This window comes from Nansenia antarctica, assembly GCF_963989245.1.
Source record: "Nansenia antarctica genome assembly, chromosome: 1".
NCBI lineage: Eukaryota > Metazoa > Chordata > Actinopteri > Argentiniformes > Microstomatidae > Nansenia > Nansenia antarctica.
In genome coordinates, this window is record NC_137674.1 from 14,379,383 (window position 1) to 14,396,794 (window position 17,412).

The 17,412-nt window shown below is 41.5% G+C and overlaps 1 protein-coding gene across 1 annotated transcript in view; it reads right to left on the bottom strand.

The window, feature by feature from the left end:
* The window catches only part of shtn1 (shootin 1), a gene marked incomplete at its 5' end in the record, with an annotated part of 39,390 nt that overhangs the window by 13,030 nt on the left and 8,948 nt on the right, over positions 1-17,412 (bottom strand). Inside the window, 6 exons of the mRNA XM_080531684.1 lie at positions 248-401; positions 6,978-7,124; positions 11,903-11,997; positions 12,736-12,817; positions 12,945-13,042; positions 13,763-13,964. Coding sequence (XP_080387810.1) covers positions 248-401; positions 6,978-7,124; positions 11,903-11,997; positions 12,736-12,817; positions 12,945-13,042; positions 13,763-13,964 — 778 coding nt within the window. The remainder of the gene's footprint in view (positions 1-247; positions 402-6,977; positions 7,125-11,902; positions 11,998-12,735; positions 12,818-12,944; positions 13,043-13,762; positions 13,965-17,412) is intronic.

Here is a 17,412-nt window from a genome sequence, read left to right on the forward strand (position 1 = left end):
ACATCTGCATCAATTCACTAAAGCTGCAGGATAATACAGAATACATACACATTTGGGCTAATGGAATTAATAGAGTGGATCTCTCATATCAGGAAATGTCCATCTGTAGACAATATTCATTCGTGACCCAAGATGATCTTCTATTGAACATCTTGCTCACTCATGATTAAACTCTTGAAGGACTTCCCATTTTCTATGGGGTCCATTGGTCCAAAAGCTGTACAGTAAGTCTTGCCTGTGTTCTTACCCATAAACCTGAGGTCTTTGGCCTCTACCTCCGCCTTGGAACACCTCTCTTGATGGTCTCGTTTCTCCTCCTCCTGTAGCTCTAGTTTACGTTGCAATGTCACCATCTCTTTCTGCAGGACAGAGCCACTCAGCTGATCCTCAATCAACTTCATCTGTAACAGTCAAACAGGAAATATTCACTGGCACAGAACATGAGGACCAATCAAAGAGAGCATTACATAGATACTGATGCTGTACGCTATTGAAGTGTTTCTAAAGTGTGGACATTCTTCTTGATCCTGGGTCTTTCCTACTAAATGCCATGTGAATGAGCGAGGCTACATAGGAGTGATATTTTCTGGTGGATCTACAGGGAGCGCCACCTTCTTTGTCCTTATTTACCACTACCAGAAATATATTGAGACACGTTACAGTGATGAGTGCTACTGGCCAAAACAACAATAACACGGATGTAAGCTGCTCAGGGCAAGCACCATAAACAACCCCTGTGGTGATAATTGGTGATAAGTAGCATTAGTCTGCTGCAGCCATGTTTTTAGGTAGGAGGCTTCTCAAATAATGTATTAATTGTTCTTTAAATGGATGGTATTGTTCACCCCCCCCCCCCCCCCCCTCCTAGACCGGGAGAGATCAGTAATCCCACTCTTGCACAATAGTTTTCATCACACAAAAGCTGGTGCGAGTGGATGGTGCCTGTAAGGCTGCTAAACATTGCTAGGTGATAATGTTAGCTATAGCTAGCTATGTACTGTAAACTTCTCTTTGAAAAGCCTATCTGACCCAGTGATTAACACTGACAGATATTGACAGCTGACAACAGTCAATCTAGAGGGGGAGTGGTTAACCAGCTATTGTTACCGCCCATTACCTGGCTATGCAGAAGTGTGAAAAGCTCCAGGGGCCTCATTTATAGAAAGTACTCAGATAAAATGTTGATCTTACCCGTGCCGTACGTAGAAAACCACGTCAACGTAGTTATTTATACAATTTCAACATGAGTCAATTTGACCGTGGAAACGATCGTAGCTCTACGTCGAGTATTGACCTTGCGTACGCCCATTACCTACTGGTTATGCAGAGTTATTACAGGCATGTAAGCCGCACTGCCTAGTGTAATTCATGCAAGTGGCTCGTAATAAAATTAACGATGTTGTTATCAGCCGAGAAAATTAGTTTAATTCAAGATTTAAAAGGAACTGACGTTTATGATTGTATTTCAGTCTTCCTTTATATCCCTCCGGAGCTGTCTATCTCCCCTTCAACATGCCTAGTGCATTCCACAACGGACCTTGCCCGGCCACGCGCTAAATTATACTGGATTTTCTCCGGTGTCTGGGAGTGAGCAAAGGGAGTGAGCAGCCATATAAGAATAAGACCACCTGATAAGAATACGACCATTATATTATTACAGTATAAGCAGCACTCGAGTTGAGGGGGGATGGCATAAAATCGTCCCCCTCTTTCCATACGTCATTTTATCAATGAAAGTGGCATTACTGCTATTTCAAGGTGCGAGGGGGCACACACACATGCAATGACATTTTTACCAAGTTACTGACACTGAAGTCACTGACGCTGAGGGGATGCTAAAATTGTCCTCATATGATAAAATCCACCACCTCCCCTGATTTTCTTTTACAACTTGAGTACTGAGTATAAGCATGTGCCTGGTTAGTTGTCATGATCAAACGTTACAAATGCAACTTACCGGGAAGCCACCCTTCTCTGCCCTCTCCCGCTTCCAGACGAACGCCTACCCTATATTATAGCACTTGTCTTAATTCAGCCGCTATAATTGAGCCGCTATCACAGGGCGCTAATACAAACCTCATTCACCTGCGTTCATTTTACCTGCGTTGGTATTTATAGAAGGAAGCACGTACGCAACTTTAAACCATCGCAGCCCGTTTTATAAATAATGCTTACGTCCGTTTAGAAAAATTTGCTTACGTGAAAGTCAAAGATGACGTTCAAGTACTTTTTTTATAAATGAGGCCCCAGAGCTTTGAGGGACCTTTTCTCTGCTTAGTGATTTCAGGTGTAGCAACTTTCAAATACTCATGTCATCTTCAATTTGTTTCAGATTTCAATGTATGATACATTATTTGAAAGCTTACAATCTGTAAGTTTAAGCACATGTAAAAAACTGAAAAATGACTTTGCCTTCTGGTTGCACATTTCACCAGACTGTCACAATTGTGTTTGGTCGAATCATCGTAGTGTGGGAAAAATGTCCTCATGCAAAAGAAAAAGTACATTTTCTGATGTATTTTTAATTACAGGAATATTTGTCCCAAAAAAAAGATTATACATATTTTTTAAAGATGACAAAGCAACAAATTATTTATGATAAGCAATGGACAACAGCATCAAAAAGCAAACAAGCAACAACGAATGTGCTTCCCTGCCGCTAGTTTCAAGACATGGAAAGACGGATGGATCAGAACTTGGCTACGATATTCGCTGAGATCAAATCAATAAACAAAAAAGTTTAGTAAACACTATGTAGTTTGGGTGTGATTACAACTATTTTCGTTTTACCGATAGCATAGCTTAACTTTAGCATTAGTCAAGAGGATACAGACAGTATGTATGTGAAAGCTAGGCAGATCACCATAACGACATTGCTGAAAGGGGTGCCTTTACAGGGAATGATGTACAGTATGCCAGTGTGTAACTGATAATATGCCATATCGGTCGAGCTCCTGGAGCCCTTCAGCATTCAAAACAGGGCAGTCAGGAGATGTGGTGTTGGTTATGGGCTCACCACTGTTAAGTCGAAACATTGATGACGGTAGATTAAATAATGATGGCATAGTAGATACTCCAATGCCGGTGATGTAGCTTGGTCCAGCCAGTTAACTCCAAGCTTGAGAATCATTATTTTCTTACACCTGGAGCAGTTGGCAAAAGAAGAGTGGTCCAAAATTCCAGTAGAGAGGTGTAAGAAACTTGATTTCAGTTATTTTTTCCAAAGGGTGTGCTACCAAATATGAAGTTGAACTCCTTTTTTGGTGTTGTGTGTGGAATGATGGAATCAGATTTGGCTTTTTTTCCTCTGCTTTTTTGTGTTGTAACCAATGCAAACTAAAGAAATAAACATGTGAATACCAAAGCATTTGTAATTGCAACAATTTCTCTGGGGAGAAGTGATGCATTAACTGACAGAAGTGTACAAAATATTTTTGACCATGACTGTATGTGTGTGTGTGTGTGTGTGTGTGTGTGTGTGTGTGTTTGTGTCCACAGGCAGTGGCAGGGGCGTGCTGTAGGAGGGCAATTTGTGAGTGGTCGAAAACACTGTAGCAGGACGCTGATGTGAGAGGCGAGTCTGTGGCGCAGACTACAGAAGATTACAGACCACAAACAGAAAGCTGACAGCTTGGGTATCGATGCTGCCCTTCCTGACGAGCTCAATAACCTCTATGCTCGGTTCGACGGCAACAACACTGAGCCCCCCCCATCAAGGCTCTCCCTGCTGTCACGAGGACAATGTGCTAGCAATCAACACGGCCGACATGAGGAAGACTTTTAACGGCGTCAACACCCGCAAAGCTGGTGGACCAGACGGCATCCCTGGCTGTATCCTCAGAGTATGTTTTCAATGACATTCAATCCATCCCTGTCCCAGTCTGTAATCCCCACCTGTTTCAAAGCAATCACTATCATCCCAGTCCCCCCAAAAAGAACAAGGAAACCTGCCTCAACGACTACTGCCCCGTTGCACTCACCCCAACCATCATGTGCTTGGAGAAGCTGGTTAAGCCGTGCATCAACTCATCATTACGTATCACTCTGGAGTCTGGACCCTCTTCAGTTTGCATACCTCCCTAATAGATCCACAGATGCTGCCATCGCCTGTGCCCTGCACACCACACTATCCCACCTGGACAAGAGGGACATGAGAATGCTGTTCACTGACTACAGATCAGAATTCAACACCAGTGCTTTGAGTTGCATTCATGTACGAAAGGCGCTATATAAATAAAGTTTCACTTCACCATTGTACCTTCTGAACTTGTTACTAAGCTCAGGGTCCTGGGTCTCAACCCTGTGAAACTGGATCCTGGACCTCCTTATGGCAGACCCCAGGTAGTGAAGGTAGGCAGCATCACCTCATCCACTCTGACTCTCAACACAAGGGCCCCCCAGGGCTGAGTGCTCAGCCCCCTACTGAACTCCTTGTTCACCAAAGTTCACTAATGACACTACTGTGGTTGACTTGATCACCAAAATCGACGAGTCAGTCTACAGCGACCGGTCGACCGGTCGATCGCAAAGGTAGTATGGGTAGATCGCATGGCATTGAACAAACAAACAACAAAAAAAAGTAAAAAAAAAAAAACAAAGTTCGCCTATCATCCATCCTCACTATGGCTTTTGCCACTTGATTGACGTACAGGTAAGCCAGTCTGCGATCTGATCTTTTCACCTAACACACGGTTCACCACGCATGCGCAGTCAACAGCGCCAACTACAAAATACAAAATACCGGCGAGACTAATGAACTAGTTAGCCTTCCAATTTCTACTATTTACTACTAAAGAAAGGGTATACAAATGAGTGGGGAAGCTGGACCAAGTAAGAAACCAATAACGTATAACTTCCATCCAGAATGGGAGGAGGACTTTTACACGATGTGATATTGGAAGTGCGTCTGTCTGATCTGCAGATCTACGATGGCTGTTAGAAGGGAAATGTGGCAAAAGAGCGAAAACGTACAGCTGTAACGATAGCTTCTTATCGCGTCAGTCACGTTCTTTTTTTTTATTTGTTTTTTTATTTGTTTTTCAGATTTTATCCCTTTTTTCACCCAATTTGGTAGCCAATTGAACCCAACCTAGCATCCAATTATCCCCTGCCTATTGCGAGGGATCCGCCGCACGACCCCGCGGCCGGCAGTCCCAGAGGAGGCCGCCAGGCAGACTAGCTGACTGGCTCCTCGAGCCCAGCACCGTTATTCCAGCACCAGACGGGGGCGCTGTTGCGCGACGGATCCTTGTCCGGAACTACTCCTATACCCCCCTCGGGAGCGGCCGCCCAATATGCCGTTCCCCGTGTGTGCCCTGGCCATATCCGGGTCTGGCGAGCCGGGATACGAACCCCGGCCCCGGTGGGCAGCATGCACTAGTGGCCAGTGCTTAGACCGCTACACCACCGCGGGGCGTCAGTCACGTTCTTGTTAAACACAAGAAGTCATTCAAAGACGACGAAATTGTGAAAAAAGCGTTTCTCGAGGCTGCAGATTGCCTTTTCGATGACAGATCCACAGTGGCTGATGACACCTTGCAGCCTGCCTACACCTTGCAACCAGCTCCTACAGCCCTGACTACTAGAAACTAGCTGCCTCCTCCCAGTGCCAGGTCTCCCACTAAGGTAGAGAAATGCATTTATTTCCTCCTTTCAAACTAGGGAATTACCTGTTTTGTATCTGGTTTACTTTTCTGTTTGTTGGATCAGTAGTTGGCTATGGTACTGCAGACTGGCTGTCAGTGTGTGAGTGAGAGAAATTGAGGTGTGTGTGTGTGTGTGTGTGTGTGTGTGTAAGAGAGAGAGAGAGAGAGAGAGAGAGAGAGAGAGAGAGAGGGGGGGGGGAGAGAGAGGGAGGGTTTGTGCTATGGCTCCCTATGCAGACTGGCAAATGTGTGTGTGTGTGTGTGTGTGTGTGTGTGTGTGTGTGTGTGTGTGTGTGTGTGTGTGTGTGTGTGTGTGTGTGTCTGTGTGTGTGTGAGTGAGAATAGCAAAGAGGGAGGGTTTGTGATGGTCTTCTCCTGTGTGGCTGTGTGACAGAGAGAGAGTGTATTGTGAGTTTACTATGCAGGCTGGGAAGTGTGTGTGTGTGTGTGTGTGTGTATGTAGTACGTGCGTGCGTGTACGTTTGCGATGTTGAAACTAGACTGGTAGATCTTGGCAGACTGGCTACTTGAAAAGTAGATCTTGGTTCAAAAAAGTGTGGGCACCCCTGGTCTACAGGGATGAGGTAAGACTCCTGGTGGACTGGTGCCAGGACAGCAACCTCTCAGTAAATATACAAATATAATTTTTATATTATATCGAAATATATAAATACAAATAAATTAGAACTGTGTAAACAACATCTGACAAGTTGAGACATGTCTAAACAAGTCTCTCTATCTATTTCAAATTAAAAGCTGTATAGGTACTATTATACTATAGTAGGTGTTGCTGAGGTAATTAAGTGCTCTTGCTCTGAAAGAGGGTAGACAAAAACGACGTGACTTCTTTCTGCTTATAACCGTTTCACTTTTCGAACCGCTCATTAAGGATGACAGCAGAGAAACATTATATTATTGATGGCCATTATCAAAGGTAGGGCTGGCAGTAGCAGCTCTGCAATTGTTATTGCACACCTGACATTACTACTAATTATTTGCACTAGTGCTATTGTCACTTTTCTTCTGTTGTCACTTTTCTAATTACTTTTCAGAGTTGACTTTTTGATTGTTGCTGACTGTTGTTGTTGAGTGAGGAGCAAGATCCCAATGCATTTCACTATGTCAATTATGGCTGTATGCGATGTATGTGACAAAAATAACATTTGACTTGACTTGACTTGACTTTTACTTGAGTAGCAGAGCATAGGGGCAGGGTTGAATAATAGGCAGTAGTGAACAAAAACAATAACCATTTCTGTAGAGAGTTTACCAGAATTCTATGATCAGAGTGTTGGCACACAGACAGTGTTGTCTCTGTTGTTGGTGTCTGACCTGCTGTTGGTGCTCCAGCCTCTGGGTCTCCTGGACCTGGGTGAGCCTGGTCACTTCACTGAGGGCTGACTGGAGGACGTCACTGGGTGATGCGCTCTGCAACAAGATCTGACTCTGTCTGTTCAGCTTCTTCTGCTCAACCATCATCTACAAGAAAGAGACACAAACTAGCAACATCTCTATTGTCCATAGTCATCCAAATGTACATGTGAAACTTGAAAGTCTTTCATAAAGTTAATGTTGTATTTATCAGGTTACAGTGGGGTCCAAAAATGTGGGCACCTCTAGTGTTTTACAAAATGTTTTACAATTAATATCCAAGTGAAAACAAGCAAACCTAACCTCTAAATGGTACAAAGTTAAACATGACATTTGACATCATCACATTTTAAAGCAAGATTTCTATTTTTTATTTTTTACTTTTTACAGTTTCAAAATAATAAAACAAGGAAAAGGGCCTTGTACAGCTGTCAGCTAGTACTTTGTAACTCCTCCTCGGGCAACTAAAACAGCTTGCAAGTCAAGTGTCTTTCAATTCTTGTTTTGGGAATTTTCCCCCATTCTTCCTGGCAGAAAACCTCTAGCTCAGAAATATTCTTCGGCCTTCTTGCATGCACGGCATGTTTGAGATCTCTCCACAGATTTTCAATAATATTCAAGTCTGGGGACTGCTAGGGCATTCACACCGTTCCCGTTCCTATTCTGGAACCTTCAAACCTTGGTGCCGTCTGGCGAACCAGCCCGCGTTCATACCAGTGTAACCGGAACCATCAGCGTCATCAACGTTGGGTGACAAAGGGGTGGGATAAACAAAAATGTTACAACAAGATGGCAGCTACTTCACTGGAAGTGAGGATAATATCTTCCACAACAGTATCTGAAATAAACACTATTTTCTATTAACATAAATAAATAAGACACTTTCTAAACACGTTCTCTTACGAACCAGCTTCTCGGTTACTGGAATTGAAATGGCCCTTTTCCTTTTTTATCATTTAAAAACCCTGAAAAATGAAAAGAAACCTTGCTTTAAAATGTGCAGAAAGGTGTCATGTTTAACTTTGTAGCATTTAGTGTTCAGGTTTGCTTTCAATCACCTGGGGGTCATTCCACTAAAGGTGGATCAGTTTAGCGGCGCTATAAATAAATGCGGCGCTCAGGGAACTCGAGATTGGAATTCAAGCCTCAGGTGATTCCTCGAACGAGGATCAGCCTTGTGTCATCAGTGTTCACAGAAGACAGGCTTACAAATCTTCGATATGGGCGCGTGCACGCAGACATACGCAGCCCAGAAGAGTCGATCTGTCGAAATGAAGATACTCCACTCTGCAGGGGTACTACATTTGCGCAGCATTCCGAATTATTGATTTTTATGAAGACGGAAAAATAAGATGTAAAATAGTGCAATACTGCCGCAATTAACAAGGCGAGGGAAATGGTTTGGCAAGAAATTGCTGACCGATTAAATGCGTAGGTCATACTAGCCCCAGTTATTGTTATATGTTAATATTTTAATAAATGAATATTTACTACTGTGGTGATATCAGCAGCAGGCTACACACCGTCATATCGCCACAATGGCCTAGTGGTATCGACCGCTGCCATAGGATTTATTCGTCATTTTATATCGGTGGTTCAAATCCCTCTTCAGGCGCACTTTTTACTGCATTTCGTTGTCTGAATCTAATCTAAAATCTCATCTAAAAAAGTATGTAGGCTATAAAATTATGGTGCAGGCTAATTTACAAGAACTGACACGATTACAATGGTGTTTGAAACCTTTGCATGAAATCTTCGGTTAAATGTAAAAAAAAAAAAAAAAAGATTGACTTAGTCAAGTCTCGAACTCGCAACCTTTGGAACTCGAGTCCGCAGCCTTAACCACTACGCCAGCCAGACCGCTGTGATGACGGCAATGCAAGTTGAGACAATTACTTCTTTTTTTTTTTACACGATCTATCTATCACACTTTCAAAATATCAAGTTATCTATCACACAATCAAACTATCTATCGATCGATCACACTTTCAAAATATCAAATTATCTATCTATCACACAGTCAAACTATCTAATCAAACTATCTAATCTATCTATCTCGTGTGAAGTGGGAACTAATATTTCCTAAAAGACACATGAGGAACTTTCGTTCAGGGTTTAGTTTCCGCCTGTGAGCCTTTTTTGACGCACGGATGACTATAGCCTGTGTTTTAGCCTGGTCGGGACCAGGCTAATTATATCTGACTCAGAAGGAGCTCAACCAAGCAGCGAATTATTTGAGCCACATTGATGGCACCGAACGCAAGCTAACATTTTCGAGGCTTAGAACTTTATCGAGGCTTAGAACTTTATCGAGCTTTGTGGAATAGGGCCCTGGGCCCAGTAGTTCAAAACTTTTATTTTGAAATCCAATTTTTTGTGATCTAGGATCAGACAACTCGGCCAGATTTTGTCCCAGTATTTCAAAGCAATTCAGGATAGGATCACCCTGATCCAGATTCAGACTTTTCAAGATTACTAGATCCTGAATATCAGTGCTTTAATCCTACCGATCTCCATCTAGTGGATATGAAAAATAATACAAGGAAGACAAGATATATTTTTAAATACATAAAGGGCATAAAATCACCCACCTATGGATTTCCCTCTAAATGAGAGACTGAGTGGTGGTGCAATGCGAGATGCTATTGCCCGCAATTACTTTTGAAAGGTGATGACAGATAATGGACTTTTTTTTTGTTTAAGATATTTTTTCTAAATTACATTTGTGATTGACAATCTTTGTTGTGATACTTTTATGAGCATAAACATTTATGTCATCAACATTTGGCTTTTGCCTACAAAATAGGCCACCACAAACATGACCAAAAAATGAAAAATAAAATTGATTTGCCATGAAGGCTAAACATTTTGTATTATTTCAGTTAACAAACTTTGACATCTTATTTATATTGAAACATATTTTTAAATAAATTGTATAGTACATTTTGCTCTGGTAATCCACTGGAAATCCACCCCTCTCAAACTGATCCCAACCCTGTGTTGTCGGTTTGAACTACCCGTTTTGAAGATTTGATCCAGATTCAGGCCCAATCCCGATTCCCTTTTCTACCCCTATGGCTCGTTTTCGAGTGTGACTCGATTTCGAGCCAAGGCCTTCGAACAGAGCCACAAGCCGTCGGGGTTGAAATCTACCCCTATGAATTGGGACAACCCTTCAAGACTGATCTACGTCATCAGTAGTATCTTAGAAAAGCATTGACGCTCACGACTCATTCACAACTTCACTTTTACGCTATCAATCGATCAAACAAGTCATAAAATAAAAAAGAACAATGCTTCATTATCAGACCATGACAGCTCTAACCTGTATGAAACCTGTGCTCCTACCCTGCCAGTCTGCACTGATTTAGGACAACAGTGCAACAACTTCGTGGCTGAACTTTAGTAAAATTTACGGCGTCATATACCATCAATGGGAAACATGGAAAAATGCATGACTTACAGATTTAATTTTATGACGTTCCGAAATCCGAAGTGACAGGAACGCTGGAGAAACAGCCGCTGTCCACCGCATTAATTAACTACATGTCCTTGATGAGTCTCCCGCTCACTGCCCTCCATCAAAATGGCACATCCATCGATAATATTACATAATAACAACTGCTCGGATTAGATTGCGAGTTGTTTTGGTATAATAAGTGCCGCAATACAGATAGCGTCATATACCACCAAGGGGGGAGGGGGGGGAAATTCGCACCTATCATGCACATATCAGCCTGTGGATAGATAACTTTAGATAGATAACTTTACATTAAATATGTCTACCATCATCCGCTGTCAAACACCACAATTTATTTCTAAATAAACATGATTGTACATCTCTGAAATGTTAATCGCGCACCAATGTATTTCTATGGGGAAGGCTGTGCTTGACGATTCCATTGGACTGACGCCGGGCAGAGGAACAGGGACTGTCACCCTGTGTCAAACGCGCAGATATGAGTGCTCCGGTGTCCTGCTTTGATAGTCTAATGGAAGTGATCAGGTAGGCTACCAGTCCTCTACTGCTAAACCCGAGCGCGCTGGACTGTGGAACTTTCTATGTTAAGCATAGGCACCTCGGCATAACAGCGATTTTTTTGTTATGCTTGTTGTAAAGAAAAGGTCTATGCATTGTAATTACATTAAACTAAGATAATAAGTGACTATAATTCACTTAATTTTATTTTACTTAATAAATAATTTTTCAGTAAAAAAGGTAATTACAGAGAAAGTAATGACATTTCCGCTTTAAATAGAGCGACATAACATTTCTGTAGATGATTCGCAATGCATCCTGGAATCAAGGGGTAGCGTATCCCTATGGCTTCGAAGCTAATCTGGTCCTGGAATCGCTCTAAATGAAGCCATAGTTAGGCCTCGAAATGAAGCCATGGCTCGATGAAATATGAATTGGGATAGCCCTACCCCTAAACGTGAACGCGCAAAACGAAGCCGTAGGGGTGAATTGGGATTGGCCCTAAAGCTTGGATTTGATTTCCTGATCTGATCGGATATCAAAGTGATCCTAATCCTGTTTTTTGGTTTTGAACTACCCCACTGTATCAACTATACCTATAGTAAGTAATCCTTCTGACCGATGCACCTCTCAATGTAGACTGATAGAAATAAGTGAGGCTATTCAAAATGCATGATTAAGAGAGGCAAAGCATTGAAAGGTCCCTTATTATGCAGTGTACCGAGGATGGTCATTCGCCAAGATATGAGAAAAAGATCTCTAGTGAAAACATAATGAAGAGTGTTCCTTAATGCTGATTTGATTGGAGGGAGCAAGGGGACTAATCTGGACACCATATAGAACCTACTCAAACATGATGTCAATCAATCATTTCTGAGCCTATTATGGGTTCCTAGAGGGTGCTCACCTCTCGTGCAAAGTTCTCTGCCTCTGTCCTCAGGTCTCTCTCCAGGTCCAGGTTCTCCTGCAAGGCCTCGTACTCCTCCACAGCAAACAGGGACACTGGACCAGAGTATTATATATAAAAAAAAAAAGATATACTTTTCAAAACTTTTACATGTACAGTATGCAAGGTATGGAAATCACATTTCAGAAATGTGTCATTGAAATTGTGTGAAATTGAATTGAATGAAAAATAGTACACATCGTAATCCAACTTTCTAGTTCTCTAGAGGAAAATATGGGTCAAAGTTATGACCCCGCTCTGAGAAATGTTTTCAATTGAGAAATCTGCCAGATTGTCCACTTCAAATCTCTCCGCACGTTGCCTTAAGAAATGTAATGTCTGGCTGCGGCACAAAGCAAGGTCTGATCGATTCGTTGAGCTATGAGAAAAATAATTACGTTTTTACATATTTTCTGAAATGCCAGCCAGCAAGCCAGCAAGCCAGCAAAGATACCGGAATGGAATGGACTTTATTTGTCATTGCTACAGTACAGGTACCAAACAACGAAATTTAGGAGGGGTGGCTCCCCTATAGTAATCTTGCCGTAAAGGCAGTATCTTAAAGAAACATGCCTCCCCTCATTGACTTGAACTCGGTGCACAGTGAGGGGGGTCAGACTTCACTTGACTCTTACTGTAAAATATCACACCACTCAAGGTTGCACTGCACACAAATTGAGGGTGTCTTAATGACTTTTCAGGAAAGGTGTACAAGAACCTCACACGTGTCCTCTGGGACAAGCGGCGGAACTGAATGTGAGAATACTGTACTCAGTTGAAGAACACTTTCTGACCTCTGTTGTACTTCGACAAGAGCTTCTTTTGCTGCACCGTCTCGGCAATCAAACACATGTTATCATGCTTTTCTTTCAGCAACTACAGTGGAGGAGAGACGGAGAGAAAACATAAGAATAGGAGAGAGAGTTAATTGGATTGTATGAGACAGAATCAAAGGTCATAGAGATTTAGATTTGAAAGCAAATATGGGCCAAATATGACTTACTTCTTCCCTGAGGTTCCTTAGCTGCTCTCTTGATGCTTCAAGATCAATGGTGAGTTGACTTTTTTCCTCCTGTGTCAATTCTAATTTATTCCGCAGCTCTTGCACATGAAAACAAACAGGAAACGACTGTTAGTTGCAATATAGAAGTGCCATGTGGTGGTCTATGTTGTATCCTCAATCCTCAGTTGCTATTGGCTATTGAGACTATTAATCAAACTGGTGGCAATAAAATACCTTTCTAAGCCTAGACTCTCTCATTCATCACAGGATGACACGTCAGACTCCTATTGGATCTGTAGAATCAGTGATCAGTGGACATGGACTCATTTGGGGTTCAGTTTTTCCCTAGTCAGGAAAATCCCTCTGGTTATTCTTGGATATTCAAGGGTTGGGAGTGGCAGCGTAACATCCACACTGCATAAAGTCAGCTCTCAAAAACAAGAAAAGAACTGAAATAAGGGAAATATTACTTAAAATAAGCAAAAACAAAGCTGATATAGTGCAGCCAGACTAAAAAACAGAAAGACAAGTACATTGTCTGGGTACAAGGAAAAGATTTTTGTACTTTTGTACTTGTACGTCAGTGTTGATCAAACAGCTTTATAATGCTGGAAATTCTAGTTTCAAGCATTAAGGCACTCAGAACCAGTAATAAAATCTCAGTAACAAGTTATAATATCTTAAGACAATTTGTGAGAGAAAACTTGAAACAAGTGAAATGCTCTAAGAAGATGATGCTTGTTAGGCAAAAAAACAAGCATATATTGCCTTGATTGAAGATATTTCATCTTACTTAGATTTCACTGTTTGCAGTGTACCTGTGATGGTGGTCTGGTATGGGGTTGAGGAGCAGCCCTTGCTCCCTGTCTGGGTGTCCGGCCCCTCCTCCTCCTCCTCCTCTTCTTCTTCCTCCTCCTCCTCCTCCTCCTCCTCCAGGTTAATCTCAGTGATGGTCTCTGGCCCCAGGTGGGAGAGCAACAGCATACTCTTCCTCTTCAGAGAACGGTTCTGGCGGTTCAACTGGGTGGGGAATGATGGACGCAGAGAGGAGTGAGAGAAAGAGAAATAAAGAGTGAGAATGAGGAAGATACAGGAAGGATATGGCATTGACATTATGAGATATTGAGTGAAATATCAGAGCAGAGCAACAGTAGTGCTTCAGACACATTGGTTAAGATGACATTTGTGCTATTGTGGTTGAACACTGGATTGATCCTGTATTCAATGGAGGTAAAACATTCTTTTGAGATACCTTAGTACACAGACACAACCATACTAAACCACAGTTGTCATAGCAAGAATCCTCTTGTTACAGCTCGGTATTTTATTGTGTTGCTAACTTTAGTTGAAGTAGTTTGACTCAAGGTCTATATAGTGCTGTGACAGGAATGGTGTTTATCCTAGCGGGTTATGGTATACACAGTATTCCATTCAGATGCAATACCCTAAACATAAGGCAAGAAAGGTTATTCTTTTCATTCAGATAGCATCTGGAGGATATTTTGAAGGAAGCTGATGGGGAAAAAAAGCCAGGATAATCGGCAATGTGGAGCAAGATGCAATTTATCTGATCTCTTTATTCCTCATCCCCTCAATCCAACACTGTACATCAAACACTGTACATGGATGTAGCCCCAGGGGTGGAAAATATACTAAAGCAATCAGATGTGCAATAACAGACATCTCATTAGAGCTGAGGTAGAGGGAAGAAACCCACCATATCTCTGCTTTTAGACATAATCACAGTACTTTATGAAACACCTCTATTTGCTTCTCTCCTGTAGCACTTTGTACTTGTACTGTATATACTTGTGCACAGTACATCCCTGTACACTATTTGTTTTTTGCAAATCCCATGCAATTTGACCAGTTTGTCCCTAAGCCATCCATATTGACTAGAACTGCCACTATGAAACGATTCCATTTCCAAAGATCTATCATCAAGATAGCCACGTGTCAATTAAGAGATATCACTACTAAGTAAAGGCAAATTAAGCTTGTGGAAAGAAGATATATATGTGCATAATTATGCATCTTGATGTCATTTTGGGAGGGAAATGTGTCAAGAAAGAAAGAAAAAAGCCAAGCCATAAAAGGCATCTAGTAATGACATCCCAGAGCAGATTGCAGCAATTCCATTTTGTGATGATGCCCTTCAGAGTGTCTTTTAGAAATGCAATCAACAATACATAACACAGAACCACACTCTTTGATGATAAAACGCTATTGATGAGAGTGAATGTATGAAATTACATACTCCAAGAAATCAGGGCCGGCTTTCAGGCGAGCATCCACAGGCGCTCCAGAGGTCACGACTAACATCCACACCTCACAAAGGCCCCCTCATCTTCTTTGATCAAACATCAACACAGAAATGTCATGCATTCAGATTGCTCCCTGATTTGACTGGTTGCAAATAGCAGATGGTCCTCTCCTATTGCTTTTTAATTCAATATGTTGGAGAGTTAGAATTGGATTTAACTTTTCTCATGCTGCCTTGGGGGGCGGTTAGCAGGCAAAATTACAAGCGATTTGGGGCATAACAAAAATTAAATGAATGAGACACGGATGTCAATTTGTCTGTCTTCTTTCCTAATACCAAACTGCTTTGGGGCTGAATCAAATGTAAATTAGGTATATCCTGAAGCTGTAATTTTTTTTTTTGGGGGGGGTGGTTCATTATTAAAACTCATATTCTATTCTAAAGGTCTAATATTCTGTTCTACTTAGCATATGCCCTTCCAACACTTTCCCTGCAACAATACCAAAGAATAAGTCAAACATCAAGACATGGCAGCAGTACAGTACGCCTTACTGTACTCACTGCCGGGTTGTGTTGTTCATGCCTCCCACTGCTGCAGGCTCTCTTGATATGATATATTATTATACGGGATATTGCAGTAAATGAGAATGTATGTATGACATGACATGACATGGTTGAGATAGAAATCGGAGGAAGCATGGAATGGAATAAAGAATGGCATCAAACACGTATAGAATTCCTCCTTCCATGCATTACAATGAGCCTGTCCTGCAGTTTCTACCCTGTGACCTACATATCCCATAGTCACAGTAGGGAGCTGAGGAGAGGGGATGTAGAGGCAGATACATAGATACATATATATATAGAGACATAGATATATATAGAGACATAGATATATATAGAGACATAGATATATATAGAGTCATAAAAGGAACTGAATCTCGGAGGTACCCAGAGGCAGCTGGCTGGAGTGAATGGCTGCAGATGTGGAAACCCAGGAGAGATTGAGAGGTTTCTCATACCATATTGTCCATCACAAGTTTTTAGCCAGCATATGCTGATAGATCTACGAAAGTGTTAACCAGAGTTTATGGGTCATTATACGAAAACGTACCATTTTGTTTTGAATAAAACAATTGGTTTACATTTACATCTGTAGTATTATCATAATTTTTCATCAACTTCTATGCTAAAACCTTAATAAATCTGTCTCCAAAGTATTCTGATAAGACATATTGTATTAAAGGTTTATGAATGTCCCATTACAACCAATACAGTAACTGTTGTCAACCCTGTTACTGAGGTGTCAGCCCTGTTACTTGTATTCTAATATAATTAAAATAAATGAAAAGACCAATGTAAAAATCAAATCTGAATTAAAAATAAATTAAAAATAGCCTGAGATGGCACGGCACAGTTTTCTGAGAGGTAAGGTTCTACTTCATCCAAAAAGGGGCTTAAAGACTTTTAAAACAGTACGTTGAAAATCAAACATTAAGAATGGGAAATGGCATGTTTTGTATAATGACCCTTATACAGTCATGTGAAAAAGATAGGACACCCCATGAAAACCGTTGTCTTTTTCAACATATTTCAACATATGAAAATGTGATCTTCATGATCAAAGTTGATGTCAAAGTACATCCATCTACCATAAGAAAGAGACTGCACAAGTTTGATTCTCATGGGAGGCGTGCAAAGAGGAAACACTTTCAGTCAAGTTTGCCAGAACACCTAGAGAAAGATCAGGACTTCTGGAACAATGTGCTTTGGATAGATTCATCCAAAGTTGAATTATTTGGACACAGTAACAGAAGATGTTTGGCGCAAAGCAAAGACAATATTTGAGCACAAGAACCTCATACCAACTGTGAAGCATAGGGGTGGAAATGTCATGGTTTGGGGCTGCTTTGCTGCAGTAGGGCCTGGCCAGCTCACCATGATAGAATCCACTATGAATTATTTATTGTACCAGAGGAGCTTGAGGAAAATGTGAGACCATCTGTCCAAAAATGTAAGCTGAAGCTGATATGGACCATGCAACATGACCCAAAGCTTTCCAGTAAATCCACCAAGGAATGGCTCAAAAGAAATAAATGGAGAGTTCTGGAATGGCTAAGTCAAAGCTCGGATTGTAATCCTATTGGGATTCTGTGGGGTGATTTGAAACGGGCCCCTCAAAATAAATCACACAGCTGAAAGAAT